Source organism: Rhinolophus ferrumequinum, chromosome 13 (assembly GCF_004115265.2).
Source record: "Rhinolophus ferrumequinum isolate MPI-CBG mRhiFer1 chromosome 13, mRhiFer1_v1.p, whole genome shotgun sequence".
Classification (NCBI taxonomy): domain Eukaryota; kingdom Metazoa; phylum Chordata; class Mammalia; order Chiroptera; family Rhinolophidae; genus Rhinolophus; species Rhinolophus ferrumequinum.
The window spans coordinates 7,105,603-7,128,224 of NC_046296.1; the positions used below are offsets into that span (position 1 = coordinate 7,105,603).

The 22,622-nt window shown below is 38.1% G+C and overlaps 1 protein-coding gene across 2 annotated transcripts in view; it reads right to left on the reverse strand.

Annotated features, from left to right (window-relative positions):
* Positions 1–22,622, reverse strand: part of EIF2AK3 (eukaryotic translation initiation factor 2 alpha kinase 3) — a 73,292-nt gene that overhangs the window by 6,480 nt on the left and 44,190 nt on the right. For both annotated transcript variants that reach the window (XM_033124875.1, XM_033124876.1), the window contains exons 11-15: positions 21,819–21,941; positions 19,488–19,637; positions 13,080–13,863; positions 9,303–9,470; positions 1,877–1,978 (exon numbers count right to left, since the gene is read on the reverse strand). In XM_033124875.1, the coding sequence (XP_032980766.1) occupies positions 1,877–1,978; positions 9,303–9,470; positions 13,080–13,863; positions 19,488–19,637; positions 21,819–21,941 (1,327 nt within the window). The remainder of the gene's footprint in view (positions 1–1,876; positions 1,979–9,302; positions 9,471–13,079; positions 13,864–19,487; positions 19,638–21,818; positions 21,942–22,622) is intronic.

Here is a 22,622-nt window from a genome sequence, read left to right on the forward strand (position 1 = left end):
TGTTTGATATGTGACAGATTGTGAACATTTGTTAAAAATTACAACAAAGGTTCACAGAAAACTAAGCAATTGAGAAAAGGCAATTCTGAAAAAAAGGATTGAATCAGAAAGAAAAGAAAGTCAGTATATTATTTGATCTAGCACAAAACAGTATCTGCATGGTCAAGAAAAATACTTCATTTAACCCAATTGTTTTTACATGACTACATTTTTTTTACTGAAATAAAATTCACGTAAATAAAATTCACCATTTGAACTATTTTAAAGTGTACAATTCAGTGGTTTTTATTCTATTCACAATGTTGTACAACCATCACCATTACCTAAGTCCAGAATATTTTCATCACCCAAATAGAAACCTTGTACCCATTAAACAGTCACTCTCCACCCCTTTCTGTCCCCAACCCCTGGCAACTACTAATCTACTTTGTTTCTACAGACTTGCCTATTCTGGACATTTCATTATCAATGGAATCATGTAATATTGGTCTTTTGTGTCTAGCTTCTTTCACTTAACACAATGTCTTTAAGGTTCATCTGTGTTGTAGCATGTTATCAGTATTTCATTCCTTTTTATGGTTAATTAATATTCTTTTGCATTGGTATGCTGCATTTTGTTTTGCCATTCATCAGCTGTTTGGGTTGTTTCTACTTTCTGGCTATTATGAAAATCCTCTTATGAATGTCTGTGTAAAATTTTTGTGTGGACTTATGTTTCCATTTCTCTTGGGTCTGTACCTAGGAGTGGAACTGCTGAGTCTTATGTAACTATGTTTAACTTTTTGAGTAACTATCAAACTGTTTATTATAGCCGCCCTATCTGGTGTGAATTAGTATCTTATTGTGATTTTAATTTGCATTTTCCTAATGAATAATGATGTGCTTATTGGCCATTTGCCCATCTTCTTTGGAGAAATGTCTATTTAAGTCCTTTGCTCATTTTTTAATTGGGTTGTTTGTCTTTTTGTTGTTGAATTTTAACAGTTCTTTATATATTCTGGATACTAGAACCTTATCAGATATGTGATCCACAAATATTTTCTCCCATTTTGTAGGCTGTATTTCTACATTCTTAATAGGGTCCTTTGATCCTTCACAAATGTTGGACCTGTTTAATATCCCTTTCTGGAAGCTTTTAGGGTGTTCCAAAATTTAGTCATTTTGGTAGGTCCTTTTGGTTAGAAGCAATGAGCCCTTTGGCTCTATGTGAGGACTACGTCCTCTTCTACCATGGCTAGGAGTCAACAGATAAGGTCTAAAACTGTTTTTTTGTTTTGTTTTGTTTTTAAATGGTGATAAGGGCACATGTTTTGGAAATATGAAGGTGAGTACCAGGGCGAACAGCTATTACAAAAATTGAAGGTGACTTATGAATTGGGAAGAATGTGACAGAAACCTACTTTTAAAAGACTTTCAGTACTATCTTCCTTGAAAACCATGGTCATGGTTTATTTTGAGAGGAAAAAATTAATTATGCTTAGTTTGCCAGCTTTTAAGTGTATGAGTGTGTGGCCACTTGTCCTCTGGAAAATTCTCCTCTGACTAACCACCATCACTCCCTCTCCGCCCCCACCCCCCATTACCCTGTGGTTCCCCTTGCTTTGTGCTTATTACAAATTTACTGAGTACAAGATACTGTAAGGTTATGATGAATTTTAGCAACAACAAGGAACAAAAAATTCAACTAAATAATTTTTGAAGACTGAGCTTTGAATGGAAGCAAATAGTCTACAAATCCTCCCTATACAGCTCACATGCCCTTTTTCACTTGTAGTTAACCGCTGGCATTAATAACTTATTCTCCTTCTAAAATTGTTCTTTTGTAAATTTAAGAGTATCTTCTTTCCCCGCCTTTTTTGAGGCACGGAGAACTTACCCTGACTCTCTCCATCTGCGTGCCAAATGGGTACAGCAATTCAAACAGGATGAGGCCTAAAGAAAAGATGTCCACTTTATGCGAGTAGTTGTTTCCATGAATCTGAAATCCCATATAAAGAAGAAATATTAGAAAAAAAATAACAGAGACAATACAATTGATAATATGGCATTGGTGAATCCCAACGTTGACTTTAGTCACTTCTCTGCTTGAATGTATTAGGTTGGTGCAAAAGTAATTGCGGTTTTTGCAGTTATTTTTAACCTTTTGAACTGCAATTATTTTTGCACCAACCTAATAATTGTATATGTAAAAATGGCAGCAAAGAGTTAATCTCTCGAGCCTCTTTTCTTCAACTCACTGCAGCAAGAGTAATTAAACTACTCAGCATCACAGAAGGAAAGCCCAGGAAGGGCTCTGAGATATGCATCAGTAAAACTGGCCTGGCAGAAACCTGGAGCCTTGCAGTGGGAAAGTCTGTGGAAGCCAGTAAGAGCTGCTCAACTACCCCCAGGGTGACGTTTTTCAAAGTGAACACTATCTAAAGCAAATCTCTCATTTCTAATCACCTTAGTCCTCACCCATTTTTATGAGAAAATCCTCATTACTCCAAACCACTAATCAACTGTGGTTAGCTCTCATTACAGCACCTAATTACGGACTACTTTGCATTCTTGGTTGTATTTTTCACGTGTATATTTCTTATTCTTCACAACTAGATTAGGAAGCCCTGGAGGGAATAGAACTGCTTCTTTTGTATTCCCACCATCCAACACTAGGCTAAGTATGGAGAAGGCCCTCAATACATACTCATTTGTTAAAATGAACAGATGAATTACACCCCAACTAGCTTCTATTTTAGAGGGGAAGAAAAACAAACACTTTCAGAGAATCAAAAATGCTATGAAAAGAATAAACAGTATAATGTGATAGATCCGTTAAACAAAGCCTCATTCAAATTAAAAGTGACCTGGAGTGGTGCTTCAGGAGAACCCTTTTGTTTGTGACAATTATTTTAGGTACATAACTTGCCATTTGGCAAAACTAAAGAAGGGCAGCATTTTGAGAATGATCTATACCAGCATTTCTTCATGGGGAGTCCCAAGGTCGTGGCTAGGATTACAAACCCTTCACCGCCTCCTCTCTGAGCTGTACTTGGTACGTTTCCCTGGTTACTCCCACAACCGCCTGTCTTTATGCACACAGAATATAGAACATCAGATGTAAAGTTTCAAAGATGGTATGAGATACGTCAACCTTACCTCTTATCCCTGGGGTTTGGGAAGTATTCAAAGAAAATATGTTCAAAAACAGAGCTTACCAGGGTACAGTGAAAAGGCCATCCTCATACAAGAGTGGAGAACATAAACTAACACACCTTCATGATAGGTGACCAGCAATAAATTCCTACTCCCACTTGATGGGCCTAATTAATTTCATCTGCCCAACGTACATGGACATGTGGACAGAGATTTGTACACAGGGATAGTTATCTAAGTGATAATCCTAACAGCAAAAATTACAAGTAACTAAAATGTCCAAAACAAATGTTGAGTAAATTGCTTAGCTGAGACAATAATACTATGTAGCCAAAAATGTTTTGAAGAACATTTCATAATGTGGGAAATGCTTACATTTTATATTGTATCCAAAATTTTACAGACTAGAATCCGATTTTTTTTCCAAAATAAAATATGTATAAAAATGTTATAAGATGTATGTATATACTCCTTTACACAAAAGGAAATAACTAACCACTGTGAAAGTTTTAGAGATTTTCTAGTAAATGATTTTTCTTTTTTGTTTTTACATTCCTGTAGTTTCCATATTTCCTACCCCTGCATAGAGGACAGATTAACATACAATGAGGAGGGGAAAGCATTATTAAATACATTTAAAAAAACAAGTGTAGCTTCATGAACACAAAGCGATCTTTACAGAATATCTGAACAATAAGGAATTAAGTACACATCTCAAAGGGGGCAGAATGTAACATACCCTTTCAGAGTTTAAATTGATTGTTTTATCACTGTGTAATACTAGAATGTGGCCTGTATTTCCTGGTGATTACAACCAAGAACAAAGTAACTATTGTCTGTGCTCATTTTCTCCTAGAAGGATAAGAAAATTAAGAGCTTTGATAAAAAATATTTTAAAACAATGTCTTAGTACAGCTTCTGAGGCTTGGGTAAGACAATTCATACAGCCAAAGTATTTTGAGAGACTTCTTAAAAGGGATGTTTTATAAAGTGACAGTTTCTGTATTTAAAAATACAGAGGAATAATAAGAGGTTTATTAAGAGAATTAAGACTGTCCCTTTTTAACTACCGTATTTTAACTATCATACACTGCCGTGACAAAATTTGTGCAGCTACTCTTGATTTTCTGGTGTTAACAACAGTAACAAACACTGCATCCCTTGTCATCAATCTCTTCCTTTCTCAGATGGCAACCCTCACCTCCAACATATGTACACACGTGTGTAGACAAAACACACACACACACACACACACACACACCAGTAGAAACCAAAATACAGTCAGCACAACACGGAGGGTGGTGGCCAGGATTACCTAGCTGGTGTTTATCTTTTCACTGACATTTACATTCACTCATCCCCCAAACATTTGTGCCGAGTTCTAGGCATTGTTTTAAGTGTTGCGGATAAAGTAAAAAAAGACATAAGCTAGGCCCCTTTTCTGATAGCTTATATTTTAGAGGGGAAGAAAAACAAACACTTTCAGAGAGCCAAAAATGCTCTGAAAAGAATAAACAGTATAATGTGATAGATCCTAAGGGAGAAGGGCAGACGAGTCATCTATTTCAAACAAGTTTGGGGGTGGCGGGGACTCATCTAGGGAGCCCTTCATTCACAGGCATATACATCCAGGTAGAATTCCATTTATTCAGTCATTTCTATTTTGTTTTCACAATACTTAAAGTGTGAAGGTATATTTCCAGCCTCTTGAATAATGGTGAATTTAAAAAAATGCTATTAAAAACATTTAGTATCAATTCTGACACGCCTACATAGAAAAATTGGAAAACACAGGAAAGTCCAAAATACCTTTCAAAGCCCCCTACACAGAAACAGTGACTGTTGACATTTTATGGCTCTTCCTTCCTGTCTTTTTTCCTATGGATATAAATATGTATTTACAGTACTTTGATATTTCGTCCAATTTTAATTTCTCCTTTCACCAGGTCCTGGCCACCTCATTGGACGACGATTCAATTACTTGGGTCACATTTCTTTTTCTACTCAAGCCAGTTTGGAAACTTTTGGTTGTAAATGATCAAGTATATATAACAATCTCTTATAAATTAAAACCTCTGCCACATGTGTCATTTCTAATTTCTAAATTGATTTGTGGTTTTCCTCCTTTAAGTAGATTTGCTAGAGAGGATTATCTTTTTTATTTAAAAACTTAAAATCTACCACAATGTTGTCATCTTACTGTTTCACCCATGAGTTTTCATTCCTATTTAACATCTTACAACTCCTCCCCCCACCCATTGAGCTGAATCACTTACGCAGTAACGTGCTTCTACAATGAAGGCTTTTCAAATACATTTATCTCCAAATACAATATTGGTAGCTTCCTATGAATGTCAATATTTTTCATTTCTTTCATTGTTTTCTTAATACTTTGCATGAGTATTTTTATTATTCATTCAATAGTTACTTAGGAAGGTGTTTGAAATGTCCAGCGAGCCAAAACAGAAGCAACAACAAACAAAAACCCCAAATCAAAACAAACCACTATCATCTTTTTTTATTGCATTGTGATCATAGCAAGACATTCACAAGTTCTGTTTTCAAACACACTGATGCTTCTTTGTGGTCCAGAAGTTTGAAATGAAAGTATATCTTATTTTAACTTGTTTATCAATAAATGTTCAAATGCCAACTATATATAAGGCCTAGTATATTTTTCAACTAGCTTCCCTTTTTAACCTTTCTTTTTTTGAAACACACACACACACACACACACACACAAATTTAACCTAATCTGAAGTTTCCCCTTTCAGGGGGATATTTAAACACATGTATTTATTTATTGTCATAACTAATATTTGGCTTTACCATCACTTTAAATTTTGTTATTTCCATACCCTTCCCTTTTCTTATAGTTTGCTTTTCTCTTCTGTAGTGATGCAGAAGGTAGAAATATTATTTTTAATTCTATTTGCTGAATTTAGGTGCATCAAAAGCAACTCCTTACTCCTATATTTACTTTCTCTGTTCTTACAACCTTCTGTTTCCTAATCATTATTAATTTCGTATGGGAGTGACGGACCCAGCTTATTAGGATGACTATACATAAAATTATGAAACTGTTTTACTATTTTACGTTTTGTATTCAATTTTAATTTGGTATTCATGTTCATAAGCCATTGACACATACAGTGAATCGGTTGAGCTGTCCATTGACAATATTTTTATAAGTTTCCCATTCCTAAATTCACTTTCAATAGGTAACATATTCACATGGTTCAAAAAGAAGCATATAGTCAAGTTTCCCTCCTACCTGTCCCTCATATGCCCAGTGCCCAGCAGCCACTTCCTGTCTGCTGCTCCCATAACCACTCATTACTGGCACATCCTTCTTTACCGAAACACAAGCAAATGCACACCTAGCCTCCCCTCCTTTACACAAACCGTTGTACCGTACACTGTGCACACACTTCTACACCTGCTTTTTCCACATAAGAGAATCTTTTCTTTAACTCGTATCTATCTAAAAATGTCTGTTTTCTTTGTACATGAATAACTCTATGACCAGAAACAAGATTCATGGGTCACAGGCATTTTTCTTCGAAACTGTACATGCTGCTTAATTGTCTTCTGGAGTTGAGTCCTATAGAAAACAAACTCTTTAGCTATAAACTTTTTTTTCCTACCTAAATGCTTATACCATTTTCCCTCTATCTTTGAAATTCAACATGTCGAATTAGAGGGTTCTTTTAAATATTTTTTAATTAAATAAAAAAGGAAAATTTTAAACATAACAAAGAAATGCTTGAATAATGTAAAAAACTGAAACAGTACTAAAGGATACTACACTACAGTAAAATAAAGTCCTTCTTCTCAAAGGCAATTCCTATGACTGGTCTCTGATATAACTTCTAAAGACAATCTAATCCAGCCGTTTCACAGAGCGTGGTCCATGGATCCCTGGGGATCCCAACATCCTTTCAGAAGAGGTCTGCAAAGTCAAGATTCTTTTCATAAAATACTAAGACATGATTTGCCTTTTCACTGTGTTGACCATTACATTGCTGAAACCTTAGTATGAATCAAGACAGTGGCAACAAATTGTATTAGCAGTAATTACATTCTTCAGTGCCACATACTGATAGTTAAACAAAACAACAAAAAAGATAATTTCACTTAAAATTTCCTTGCTGAAGCAGTAAAAATTATTAATTTTATTACATTTTGACCCCTAGGTACACATCTTTATAACATTCTGTGTGACAAAATGGGAAGTAAGTATTCATAAAGCATTTCTGCTCTAAACTGAAGCACAACGGTTGTCTGGAGAGAAAGTGCTTGTGCAGTTGTTGGAGTTACAATATGAACGAGTTGCTCTTTTCATAGAACACCATTTTGACTTGAAAGAACAATTGGTAGACAAACCACAACTACTCTGACTTGGATACTTGACAGACACTGTCTTAAAGATGAACCATGTGAGAACGGCACTTCCAGGAAAACTGGAATTTTGGAAAATTCGTATTCACCATGGGGACCTGACAGGTTCCTAATCCTTAAAGCTTTTTCTGGTGAGATTGGTGGTAATATTAACCAAAGTGATTTTTAAAAAATATTGTATAATGAATTGTGACAACTTTTGGAAAAGTTGCTTAACTTACGGAAACAATAGTTTCCAAATTATCAACACACAATGTTACAAAATCATGCATGGGTAAAAGATCCCCATTCAAAATGCAAAATGAACTAAGGATGTTCAAGTAACAGAGCACAAAACGTTTGATGATATGGTTTTAGATTCCACAGGGCAAATGACTCCTAAGAAATGATCACTTACTGAGTTTTGATGTACTATCAAAGAAGAATACCCACAGTTACCTGAAAATGCTATTAAAAAATTCCTCCCTTTCCAACTATGTATCTGTGTGAGATCAGATTTTCCTCATTTACTTCAGCCAAAATAACGTATTGCAACAAATTGAATGCAAAAGCACATATGAGAATCTAGCTCTTTTAAATCAGATATTAAAGAGATTTGTAAAAATGGAAACAAATGCCACTTTTCTAACTGTTTTGGGGGAAAATATTTATCATAAAAATATCTTTAGGATGGGACCGGTGTAAAATTGTTATTTTTAATTTAATTAATAAAATTTTATAAATTTCTTCGTTGGAATCTCTAATATGGCAAATACCCATAGATAAAATCCCGTAAGAAGGGGCCGGCCCGATGGCTCAGGCAGTTGAACCTCCATGCTCCTAACACCAAAGGCTGCCGGTTCCATTCCCACATGGGCCAGTGCCAGATGGCTCAGTTGGTTGGAGCGCGTCCTCTCAACCACAAGGTTGAGGGTTCGACTCCTGCACGGGATGGTGGGCTGCGCCCCCTGCAACTAGCAACGGTAACTGGACCTGGAGCTGAGCTGCGCCCGACACAATTAAGACTGAAAGGACAACAACTTGACTTGGGAAAGGTCCCTGAAGTACACACTGTTCCCCAATAAAGTCCTGTTCCCCTTCTCCAATAAAATCTTTAAAAAAAAAAAAATCCTGTAAGAAAAACTCTTGGGTTCTCAATCATGTTTGCAAGTATAAACAGGTACTGAGACTGAAGTCTGAGAACCGCTGATCTAAGCACATCGACGCTTGTGCGTATCATTAGCCTGGTGGTGGCTGCGCTTGCTCCACTGCAGCTCCTAAGATGCCCATCACTCTTCCAGTCTCTGTCCTGTTCGTCTGGAGGCAAAGCCTCCCACAAGGCAAGATATTCCAGCCTATCTACCTCTATTTCCTGCCATGGGACTTTGGGGGAGTTGCCTGAGAATTACTGTGAGGGCAGCTCAATACAGTACCTCTGGCTCGAGCTGGCTCTGAAAAGTTCCTCCAGCTCACACAGGGCAAACTGGAGGTAAGCTTGGGAGGGGGGCATTCAAAGTATCTTCATAAGTTTCTGGTCGCTGTCAGGTTCTGGTTCGAAGGGTGAGCATGTTTTATGCATTGTGAGTGTTTCTTTTCAATCCATCCCCAATTCAGGTTGTAGAAACTGCATCTGAGCTGTGTTGCCTGGGGAACACTACTACCAGCTTTCATACTTTTCAGATTTTATTTCAGCAGAACGTGGATGGAGAGTCATGGGGCACATGTAGCTTGCTGCCATGCTAACTAAAAATCTATTTTTAATTCAGAAGGAAAACAAAAAAACTCACCTGCTCTGGGCTCATATACAGTTTGGTCCCCACTTGGCCCGTGTGTCTGGCATAAGCTGGCATTGGGGTCAGAACCACCTGCTCTTCCTCGTCCTGATCCATTGCAGTCACCAACCCAAAGTCTCCTACCTTGACCACGTCGTCCAGTGTAAAGAATATGTTGGAAGGCTGAAAATATCAAATCAGACAAAAAGCACAATGGGTGTGTGTGGAAAAGGAGAGAAAGGGAATTTATTTAAGTAACTACAGAAAACAAATATAAGAAACTAGATATTCTCAAGCGTGTTTCTCTTTAAAATGAGCTAATATGAAAATAAGAACAATCCTTCCATGCTACACAAGTACGATGAATAAAGCAGAGGGAGTTAGCATTTACATTTTGCCATTTAGCTCATGAGTTAGCAAATAGTTAGCATCTATTTAAACCCTTACAGACTGACATTCCCTAGGGTATTCTACTTAATGCTCAATGTTATTATTCTATGTACTCTCCCTCTGGTAAGTTTCTCTACATTTATGACTTAATTTATGATTATAATGATAGTAAAGATAACAGCAAATGCATCTATCTCACTTGCAATATACCAAAGCCATCTGAGCTGTTTACTACTATTCACTCATATGATATAACCCTGTTAGTTCTATTAGTCCTTCATTGTACAGATGTGAAAACTGAAGCCCAGAGAAGTTAACTGCCCAAGGTTCCCAGGCAGTGAGTGGTGGGGCAGAGATTCAAACTCAGGCGTCTGGCTCCAAGAGAAAAGGACTTCTGCTTCGCGACCACAGGTCCAGCATTCTGTACAGTTCGTGCCCTGTGGCAGGCGATCACTGCTGTCTGTTGAATGACTAGCACAGCTGGTAGTGGGGTTTGTGTCTGTGATCGGAAAGGAGGCTCTCATGGAGAATCAGAGCTCCTAATACTCCCTTGTACTGCCTCTTCGAATACCCACATGCTCCCATATATTCTAAGACCTCTGTCCCGAATTCTAGACTCTCATGGGCAACTGTTTAGAAGATACAGCTAACCAAATTTCTCACGGGCTCCTCAAATTCAAAGTCCCCTTCATGAAATATATCATGTTTCCCTCAGAACCTACTCTAACCCCTGCTAACATGACCACCATTCACAGCCCTTGAAATAAGGCAAAAAGAAGCCAGTGAGCTCATGAAATTGAATTTCATCAGGCTTCAAATACTGCCAGACAAATGACATTTTATTCCCAAACTCCAAACTACCACTGTACAATTTTGACTTTGAAGCAATGCGTGAGTTATTGCACATAACCAGTCTACAATAATAACCCCCTGCTCTCCCACAAATAACCTTGTATGAGAGGCAATAATAGACGATGCTGCCTTAAATTTCATCGTTCTTTCCCTCTCCTATCATCTGCTATTCTTTACCGAACACTGTAATACTTTTTAAAAATTGATTTATTTTTCGGCTCTCCAGCATCTATCCCCGTGCTTCCACCAGAAGTATCCTGACTTGACTTTGGGAACTCTCTCCTTCCCTACTGTGCAGCAACCCCATGCTTCTGGCGGACTGTATCGGAGGTGGCATAAACCAATCAGCTTAATCCCATCTCCTGGTCAGGACACTGGTTTAGAGATGGGTGTGTGTCCTTGGCCCATAGCAATTGGAAGGGAACCCAGGCCTTCCGGTCAATAGTAGGGGAAAGAGCTACCCATACTTTCCCCCCCACCTCCACCCACTACTCCAAACCACGTAAAACACGTGGCCCTGAGACTCGCTGGCAGCAGTCCTGAGACTGCGAAGGGACAGCCTGCTTGAAATGGAAACAAGAAATGGGGTGAGAGGCAGGGGAACCATGTCCTGGCCACATCACTTGATCTTAGATCAAGCTTTACTTGAATCTTGGACAGTTCAGTTACGAGGGCCAATACATTTCCTTTTTTGATTAAATTATTATTAACGATTTTGGTTACAAACAAGAGAATATTCAAAATGAAATGATATGAGCATACAGAATGTCTCAGCCATTGTACTAAGGATACAGTAGGTGAACAGACATGGCTCGTGCCCCTGTGGAAACCAGGGGATAGATAATATGACTGTGATAAGAATTATGACCGAGAAATACCAGGTTCTCTGAGGACACTGTATATTTAAGGAACTGATAAAAAAAAATCCCAGTGTAGCTTGAATGAAGAGAAGAATTAAGATTAGAAGTCTGGAGAATCAGGGGCCAGAGGGTGCTGATGACAAAAACGTGACCAAAAAACAAAACGGGGAGAGAGCCTAGGAAGCTTAATATTGAGCTCAAAGACAGGTCAGAACGAACAGAACGCATGACTTTTTCACCTGGGAATAAAAATCTTGGGGGGATTGTTTTTTCTGGTTCACTAGAAATCTTTAGAAGGAATTTATCTCTAGAAAAGAATAAGCTTTTTGATTTCTAGGAAAAAACAGGAAAATCAATGTTCTTCTTGAAATTATTTTGGTGCATAAAGAAATACAGGAAAAATCTTTAGACAACATTTTTAGCATCAAACAAATATTCACCAATATCTCATTAACATTATAAAATCAGCAGAATATTTAAAACTAGTGAAAACATAATTCCATGCCTTTCAACTTGGCATTCTGTGTATACAGTAAGTGTTAAGTACAAGAAAAATGTGTGTATCAGCTAATAGGGTTCAACCAAATGATAAATGTTTACCGTGTTCCAATAGCCAGCACTCTTTCAAGTTTAGGGGTATCTAGCCTCCTGGTAACCTTCGCCCTTCTAACCAAAATAAATCATCTGTGAACTTCTCATTCAGTGAAGAATCATTCTTGGCAATCAGTTTTGGCCCATATCAAAATCGCTGAAGCATAGTGATTATGTATAATTCACAAACAATTACTTTGGAAAAGAGGAATTATTTCTAATTTTTCTCCCTGCTATTCCAAACTCTTAAAATATATTCAAGGATTAAAAAACCCACTGATTTTAGAAGAAAATAACTCATCCAAATAGCTACTTGATTGCCTGAAACAAGTTTGTGGTTACATAGAACAAAACTGAAAGTAATTAAAATGAGTCCAAATCTATCAAGAATTTAAGCTACTTCCATCAGAAAAATATTGACATATTCACTACACATCTACGTTTGCTATGATGATCTCTATGAGCATACGGAATATGGCAGAAATCAGTTAAATAAAAGTTCTATGTCCTTATTTCAGAAACATACTGAGGAAATACTGCACGTTTTAGTACGAATCTTATGTAACTTAGCATAATGCTTTGCTACAATATCCAATACTGTATATACTGAAAATAGATTCAAGGGTTTTAGAGCTGTAATCCCCTGGCTAACCGTGGGCCACCTTTCATCATCCAGCTTCTCTCCTCCTTCCCCAAAGCCTAAACAGTTGGGGAACAGGGGTAAAAAGCATAATTTCATTCTGCTACCTCAGGGCCCTACGGGAACCTGTGTCAGGGTTACTCAAAGCCGTGAGAAAAAGTCTATTTGCTCCTGGTGGATTTCACATATATATATTTTTTTCCTTCAGGAGATTAGGAATACTTTTTACTGGACATAAAAACACATTATAGAGGAGAATTCACGATTTGCTGAGGTTTTTAAAACAAGAGATTTCTTATTTTTGCAGCAGGCCCCTTCAGGCCACTTTCCCAGACCTCTGCTCCCAACGCCTTCACTCTCCTCCACTCTTACGCGTACTTCAGTTAAAACCCACAAATACCGCACATACTGCACAGCACGTCGGAGTGAAACCCTGGGTGATGGCTCAGAAGTACAGACCTTGAGGTCCCTGTGCATGAGCCCTTTGCTGTGCAGAAACTCCACCGCCTCCGCGATCTGCAGGAAGACGTGCAGACACATGCTCCTCTCTCTCTCCTCTATGGTGCATCGGCTGTTCATCCAGTCTTTGAGGTTTTCCTTCCTACACAGCTGCATCTGAATGTAAAGATACACCTTTGGTGAGCTGGGCTGGAGTTTTGCCGCAGTGTTTTTAGTGAGATCTAGACTCAGAGTGGTTGGTCTTGGAAGAGAAATAGACAGCGTGGGTTCCGAAGAAGATATGCTACTGGAATGCTTAGTAGCAGTTAGTTTGTGAGCACAATGGTTGCCAACGTGCAGTCGGTTAGTTTTGAGCTCTTCTTTACTGGACGCGTTATCACAGCCTGAATCTTCAAATACTATAGAAGAGGAGGTTCTCTCCCTTGACCTTCCATAAGGAGAGGCTTCAGAAGGACAAAGTTCAAAGGTGTGCCCGTCATCAGTGCCATCCACAGTGCCACCTTCCAAATCACAGTCTGTAAGGCAACTGTCCTGGAGGTTGTGTGCTGCATCCACTGACTCGCTGGAGTCTCCACCGTCCGTTCCTGAAAATTCTAGTGGAGAGAACTCGCTCTCAGATGAACTTCCTGTGTGGCCACAGGAAATCCCTACTGAAAAAGACCTGCTTCTTTGTGGTAAAGGATCTATGATTTCAATGTGTTCCTTTGTAGAGAAAGGATCCATTCTGCGTATTTTAACTGATGGTGCATCCATTGGACTAGGAGAGCTGAGAGGCCAGTCTGTGCTAAAAGTGGGAGAAATACACAGGGATGAGAGTGAATATGTGTGGATTCAATTAGTTTTGAAAGCTTCAACTACAATAAAGCCAGCTACCCAAAGACAAACAACATACAGATTAAATAAAAACATGCTATATGAGACAAAGAATATTACATTCCATCCATTCTTCCTAAAAAACTTAATTTTCAACTTGGAAAGATTATCTAGGACAGTCATGCTAAGGCAGCCAAGGTCTTCATGCAAAACACAAAGCACAGAAGGAAAAACAAGGACAGGACCCCTCAGTGGCTGTGACTCTGAAGCCCTAGCTCACAGGGCCTGGAGACGAGGGGCCATGTCACGTGATCCTTCCATGGGTTGCTTATTGGCCGAGTCTATAACAAGTGTCACTGTAACGAGGGCTGTTTTTGGTGCTTCTAGACAGGAATTTTACTCTAGCTGTTTGCAACCTGCTTCCTCTTTGTTCTCATTTAGTAATTTTTAAAAGGGCCTTCCCTCTTATAACACAGCATATTTAATATGGGAATTACCTTCCGGTTGCATAAGTTCATGTATTTTTAACTGAAAATGTTGAAAACTACTTGAAAAGCCACTGTAAATCCCTCAGTGAATTACAATTCATAGAGCCCTATCTACTAATAACTTCAAAAATTTATGTTCTGCATCAGTGATGTCAGCAGCATGGTGGTGTGAAAGGACCTCCAGGTGTCTCCTCTTGAAGTTACAACAAGTTGGACAGCTACACTTTAACAAAGGGTTCCCTGTTCAATACACAATGTGTCTGACAGATGTGCTCATTGAGACTTCTTAAGGTAGTCAGGCAAAGAGTGGGGACAGGACATGGAAGGACAGAGATAGGAGCTGCAGACCCAATCTGGTGCTTGCCAAGACCCCAGCAGGGGCGGTAGCAGTGATGGGTCGCAGTATGACCCCACTGGGAGAACTGGAGGGGCAGAGGCAGCAATTGGGTCTGGGTGGCCGGTGCAAGTTGAGGCTGAGCCCAATGGGGGCAGAGAAGGATCAGGGGCAGAGAAGTGATACAAACGGTGGCAGCATTCCACAATCCACCATCACTAGACAAAGGATTCTGCAAATGGAGGAACCCACCCAACCCATCCCTTCCTGCCCCACCTGGCAATAAAATCCTTACTCGGCAGATTGCAAAAGGGCAAGAAAAACTTTCCAGCCTAAGAGGTCTGTACTCATTGCAGCTAACCCCACTAGAAAGAACAGAGCCACAGATGTGCAAACCCACTTCCCAATGCCCACCCCTCCCCTACCCATCTGTGGACCCTGGTAGAGGCAACTGAATCAATGCAAACAGAGCCGCTTCTAACTACAGAAAGGTGGCTTCAGAAACACACAGGTCAGGAGACCGTAACCTGCCACAGCCCACCACGGAGGTGGTGTCCTGAGACCAAGGCAACCGGGTTGTAAAGGTGAAGCCCACCTCCTCAATGAATATGGGGTGTTTTCCACTACAGAGGCGACACGGCCCCACAGAGATTCCTGAAAGCACCAGCAGTGCAGATAAGAAAAAATAAAAATTTGTGCTTCAGCAACACCTACTGGTAAACAAAGAAAAACCTCTACTTATCAACTTGCTACACAGTTAAGAGTCAAATACTTTAAAAATAATATTTCATTCCCACAAGTGCCCAAGCAGAGAAATAATCCATCAAGCACCATGAATAACCAACGTAACAAGGGAACTCAGAAAGAAAATGAAAAATCTCCAGAAAATAAAATTAAAGACACAGAAGACTGTGATTTAAATGACAGAGAATTTAAGATGCAGTTCTAAAAAAAATTAAGTGCACTATAGAAAACTCAGAAAAGCAATTTAAAGAGCTCAGAAATAAAAGCAAAAAACAACAAAAAAATTACTTCACCAAAGAGATTGAAGATATAAAAACAGAACCAAAAAGAAATTCTGAAGTTGAGGAACTCAATAAATGAAATGAAGAATGAATTACCAAGTTTAGGAAATAGAGCAAATCTAATGGAGGCAAGCATTAGTAATATTGAAGATAGAAACCTAGAGATGACTCAGATGGAAGAATAGAGAGAATCGAGAGAAAGAAGGAAGGAAGGAAGGAAGGAAGGAAGGTAGGAAGGAAGGAAGGAAGGAAGGAAGGAAAGAAAGAAGGAAGGAAAGAAGAAAGAAAGAAAGAACTCTACTAGAACGATCTGACTCCTTTAGAAAGAGCAATGTAAGAATAAGCATAATGGGTATACCAGCAGAAGAGAAGGAGAAGGGAACAGAGAGCCTAATTCCAAAAATAACTGACAAGTACTTTCCAACTCTATGTAAAGAAAGGGATCTTCAAATCCAAGGAGGTAACAAAACACCTAATTATCTCAATCCAAAAATGTGCCCTTCTCCAGGGCACATTGTATTAAAATTGTCCAAAATTAAAGACAAAGAAAGAATTCTCAAAGCAGAGAAGGAAAAGAAGATGGTAAACCCCATTAGAATTTCATCAGATTTGTCAGCAGATACCTTACAAGCTAGGGGAGAGTGGAACCAAGTATTCAAGTTATTAAAAGAGAGAAATCACCACCCAAGAATGATATATCCAGCAAAGTTATCCTTTAGATACGAAGGAGAAATAAAAGCTTTCCCAGACATATAAAGGAAATTTACCACAATAATTGCATTACAACAAATGCTGAAAGAAGCTCTTTTGCCTGAAACAAAATACCAAAGGATGCAAAACTGTGAGTAAGATGACTGACAGACGGAAGCAGAAATTACAACTCTAGTTCAGAATAGGCTATTCAATACTTAAATATAACATAAAGATTAAAGGAGGTAAAAGCATTTAAAAAAAATAAAAAAAACAACAGCTTCTTCAATTTGGAAATGAACACACAGCATAAAAAGGGATAATTTGTGACAACAAAAACATAAAAGCGGGGGGAAGGACTGAATTTGCTCAGGTGAATGGAGATAAGATGCAATCAGAAGAAAGAGGACTACTGTACCTATGAAACTTTTTTTTTTTTTTTTTTTTTTTAAGATTTTATTGGGAAAGGGGAACAGGACTTTGTCGTGGAGGGCGCAGCTCAGCTCCAGGTCCAGTTGCTGTTTTCTAGTTGAAGGGGGCACAGCCCACCATCCCTTGCGGGAGTCGGACCAGCAACCTTGTGGTTGAGAGGATGCGCTCCAACCAACTGAGCCATCCGGGAGCTCAGCGGCAGCTCAGCTCAAGGTGCCGTGTTCAGTCTTAGTTGCAGGGGGCGCTGCCCACCTTCCCTTGCGGGACTCGAGGAGTTGAACCGACAACCTTGTGGTTGAGAGCCCACTGGCCCATGTGGGAATCGAACCGGCAGCCTTCGAAGTTAGGAGCATGGAGCTCTAACCGCATGAGCCACCGGGCCCTGCAACTGTTTTTTTTGCATAAACCTAATGGCAACCACAAAATAAAAATCTAGAACTGAGGCACATAACATAAGAAAGAGGAAATGGAGGACAAAATCATATAATACCACCAAACCAAAATAACAGAAACACAAGGGAAAACAAACAATAAAGACACAGAACTATTAAAAATAAAAGATAAAATAGCTATAGGAAATCTTCATATATTAATAATCACCCTAAATGTAAATAGCTGAACCCACCAGTTAAAAGGCACAGAGTACTGGGATGGATTAAAAAAACAAAATGTAACTATAGGCTGCCTTTGGAGACACATCTCAGCTGCAAAGACAAACAGAGACTCAAAGTGAAGGTGTGGACTATGATACTCCATGCAAATGGCATCCAGAGAAAAGATGGTGTAGCCATACTTATAGTAGACAAAATAGATTTCAAGATAAAAAAGGTAACAAGAGACAAAGATGAACATTTTATGATGACAAAGGGGACAAACATCAAGAAGACATTACACTTATTAATATATATGTACCCAACTTGGGAGCACCAAAATATATAAAGCAATTACTAACAGAACAAAAGGGAGGAAAATGACAAAAAATGCAATTTTAATACAGGACCTAAGTACTCCATTGACAGAAATGGATAGATCATCCAAATAGAAAATCAATAAGGAAATATTAGCCTTAAATGACACATTAAAACAAATGGACACATTAAACAAATGACACATTAAAACAAATTTTTACAGAGCTTGTCATCCCAAAACATACATTCTTCTCTAGTGCACATGGAACATTCTCAAAGACAGACAATATGGTGGGGCACAAAACTAGCCTCAACACATTTAAGAAGACTGAAATCATAACAATTTTATTCTCTAACCACAACCCTTTGAAACTGGAAACCAACTGCAAAAAGAAAACTGGAAAAACCAAAATATGTGGAGATTAAACAACATGCTATGACTCAGTCAAAGAAGAAATAAGAGATCAAAAGATACATAGACAAATGAGAATGACAATATGATATACCAAAATTTTGAGGATGCAGCAAAAGCAGTAATAAGAGGGAAGTTTATAGCATTATAGGAATACTTCAAGAAACAAGAAAAATTTCAAATAAACAATCTAACATTCACCTTAAAGAACTAGGAAAAAAAAAGAACAAAGCCAAAAGTCAGTAGAAGGAAGGAAATTTAAAAAAAAATTGGAGGAGAATAATTAAATGAAAGAGAGAACAAAAAGACAATTAATGCAACAAAGAACTGGTTCTTTGAAAAGATTAATATAATTGACAAACCTCTGGTTAGACTCACTAAGAAAAAAAGAGAAAGACTCAAATAAAATCGGAAATGAAAGAGAAGTTACAATGGACACCACAGAAATGCAAAGGACAATATAAGAATAATATGAAAGGCTATATACCACCAAATTCAGTAACCTAGAAGAAATGGACAAGTTCTTAGAAATATATAACCTTTCTAGACTGAATCATGATGAACTAAAATAGAAAAATCTAAATATACCAATCAACAGTAAGGAAATTGAAAATCATCAAAAGCCTCCCAAAAAGTAAAATTCCAGGACCTGATGGCTTCACTAGTGAATTCTACCAAATATTCAAAGATGATTGAATACCTGTCCTTCTCAAACTCTTCCAAACAATTGAAGAATAGGCAGTATTTCCTATCTCATTTTATGAGGTCAAAATTACCCTGGTACCAAAACCAGGCAAGGACAACACAAAAAAAGAAAATTACACACCAAATATCTCTTAGGAACACAGATGCAAAAATCCTAAACAAAGTACTAGCAAATCAAATACAACAACCAGAGGGGAAGGGGTGGGGGAAAGAGGAAGAGTTAGGTAAAAAGGATCAGATATATGGTGACAGAGGGAGACTAGACTTTGAGTGGTAAGTACACAGGGCAATACAGATGATGTATTATAGAATTGTACACTTCAAACTTATGTTATTAACCAATGTCACCCAAATAAATTTAATTTAAAAAATTCATGTTCTAGACAAAAAAGAAGAAAAATTCATGTTTAAATACTAAATGAACTTTCACTTAACAAGTGACTAGAGAACGTTCCAAAGTATGATAAGAGTAATTTGCTGTTATTTTTCTTTTTAAAAAAAAATCACCTCTAAAGTTTTACAAATGATATTTTGTTCACATAAGCAAAAAACTAACCTGAAAGAAAATTCTAGTTTTTATGTCTATGTCTAACAATGTTACCTTTCATCTTTCAGCCAAATTTCATCCATTTTTTCTTGCCATTTTTCTGGTGGTGCTTCCAACCAAGCATTGAAATATCTAACAATTCCTGGGTGTTCAAGCTTGGCTAAGGCTTTAACTTCTCGCATTACCTTTTCCCGAGCCAATTCCCTGAAAAAGAGGAAAACAGAAGACACTGAAGGGTGCTTTGATCTGCATGCAGAGTAATCATATCCAGTAGTGAGAAATAAAATTCTCCCCTGAATGTAAAATTATAAACAGATGAATTAACCTAGTGGATGATTCTAAAAAGCCACATAGTAAGTCCTGCAGTTAAAAAAATACACGTCATTTTAGGTTTTTTGGTTTTTTTTTCCTTCTAAAAGTAAGTGCTACAAGCACATCTATTGCTTCATTCAAACCTTGGCTGACTAAAAAAGAATGACTACAGATCCTTAAAGATTACTGCTTAACGTTTGTTAATGAATAGAAGGATGAAGGGGCATAAGTGAAGTATTCAGAAGAAAGAGCTCAGCATCACAGCTCTGGAGGATGGAGAATGACCCCCCAACAAGGGACATATTATAATCCAAAAAGCTTGTCCTAGGACAAGTTTGTTTGTTTGTTTAAAGCAAGCCTCAACCTTCTTTATACATTTAATCAATATGAAGTATCATTTATAGGCAATGAAGTTTAACTAGAAAAGCATCTGGATTTCATCTTTTGCCTTGACAGCTTTTCTGATGAATCTAATCACATTTCTAGGGACCCCACTATCATCTGAAACAATATAATAAGTACAAGTTATACCCTCCTCCCTCCCCAGGAGGTGGTCAGCTCCTCCCATGTTTCCCGCTGTGCCTTGTTGTTATGTCCCCCACTCTCTGAGAATCCTCGTAGGCGTCTGAATTCATTGCCTCCTAAATCCTCACATTCTTACCAACTCCTACCAGCTCCTCCTTTTCAATCCCTCATACTCATTCCTTTCTCATCCGTCCCCACTGCTGCTGCATTAATGTTCTGTATCCTCTGTATCCTAAATTTTTGCCAAAAGAAACCTCCTAACAAACATTCTTGTCTATGTCCCTTTCCTCATACAGCCATCGACACACCACCTCCAGAGTCACCTCCACTTCAATCACGTCATTCTTCTTGCTTGACATTTCAGGTGCTGGACCCAATCTTTCCCATCTTCTTTCCCCTCTCCCATACTCCCCCATTCTTACCCTTTGCTGTCCCCACGCCAGAACACTCACTATTCTCTTTACCACCTTCTCGTGTTTGCCCAGGCCCTTCCATGTACTTGGCCATCCTTTACCTAAACATCTGTCTACTGAGGTACAAGCTACTCTCGAACATTCAGCACAGACGTCACTGCCTCCATAAAGCTTGCCTTCCTTTTCTCCCACTCAGCTACATCTACGCTTTTTTCATGAGAAGCTATTTATTTAGCAAAGCCACGGGTCACAATCTTCCTTGCACTGCAATTATTTGAGTGTATATATATATATATATATATATATATACAAAATTAATACGAAAGCATCAAATAGTTATAAGTTCTTGAGCACAGAAGCCTTTCTTAATTATCTTAATTGTATACCCTAGGAGGTGCCTTGCACATATGAAAAATTATAGACCAAAGAAAAGAATTAGTCCCGTGTACTCAAACCATGCCATTTCTGTGTCCCCATCTATTGGACAGAGCATTTAACTACCAGTTAGAAGTACAGTCCTGCTGGTGCACATTTAATGAAGAATCCACAGGAGCCTTCTATAATATGTGGGAAGCAATGTATTATTGGAAGCTCCTTTTAAGCATCACACTATTCTGAGCCACAAATCCTATTTCTAAGACTCTACCCTAAGGAAGCAGATGTGATCAAAAATTTATATAAAAGATGGACACTGCAAAGTTATTTTATGACCAGAAAACAAATCAAAAGGAAATATTCTATAATGTTAACAGTGGTTATTACTGGGAAGAGTAGAGAAGACACAGATAATTTTTGTTTTAATACTCTTGCTTATTTTCCACAATAAATATACATTCTTTTTTAAATGGTGCCATGTATTAAAGTGTATAGTTATTAAAATTCACTATGGGAAAGTCCTGAGTTGTTAAGAATCAAAAACAAAGGCAGATTTATTTTTAAGTAGATACAAAGCAATCAAAGTAGATTACATCTTTTAGACATCTGGTTACGTGATAGCACTTACGACAGAAGATTCAGAAAGTCAGAAACTATGCTTGCTAGAGTCTCTATGGAGTGTAGTAAGAAAGGACATATTGCCTATGGGGTTAGATAATACAGTGCTAACTCCACGTTTACCAGCAGTACCATCCATTACCTGTTGGGGAGACGGATTCTCTTGATAGCATAATTGCAGTCATCAACTTTGTTTCTAGCTTCAAAGACAACTCCAAACCCACCACGACCCATGCACTGAATTGGTTCAAAATCTGTCAGATATCTGAAAAAAAAATATTTTTAAAAGTTTGCAAATAGTTTAAAATTTTGTAGTATGGCATTAATCAGTTCAATCTTATTTTGTGATATATAAAAGTGTATAAATTCAGTAAGCCTCACAGAACTTATTTTAATAAAGAGTGTAAATTCTACAACTAGCATTCTTTTATTAGCAGTTCTTCTGTTTGTATAAATTACGCAAACACATTCTAATTTCTTCCTAGGAAATTTATAAAACGTATAAAAGCTTCTGCTTCACTAGGAATCACTTGTTAATCACCTGCTCTTAAACCAATTGTACTACTCTTCTGTCCCATCCAATACTTTCCATCACCTACCAAAATATTCTGTCCTTAATGTCAGTGACTGTAAGTTTTATGGAACACATTTAATCAATCTTGTTACACTTCAGTACTTTTTCAGCCAGAAATTGCTCTAGGAACCAAAGCTACCTGAAATTGGCTGGGTTGCCTCACAAGTCAGCACGCTCATCACCAAAGGTATTCAGCCAGAAGCTAACTCGCTGTCTGTCACGGATGCACCTCCACACTGTAGCCTACTCCCCCCTTTAACACCTGACCTCACTGACCTGCACTGTCTATTCCAGCCAACTCCCACCCGGCTCTCCCACAATTTCGCAGCTTTTGCTTCTGCTATGTATGTGCTCTCCTGGGATGGCCTACTT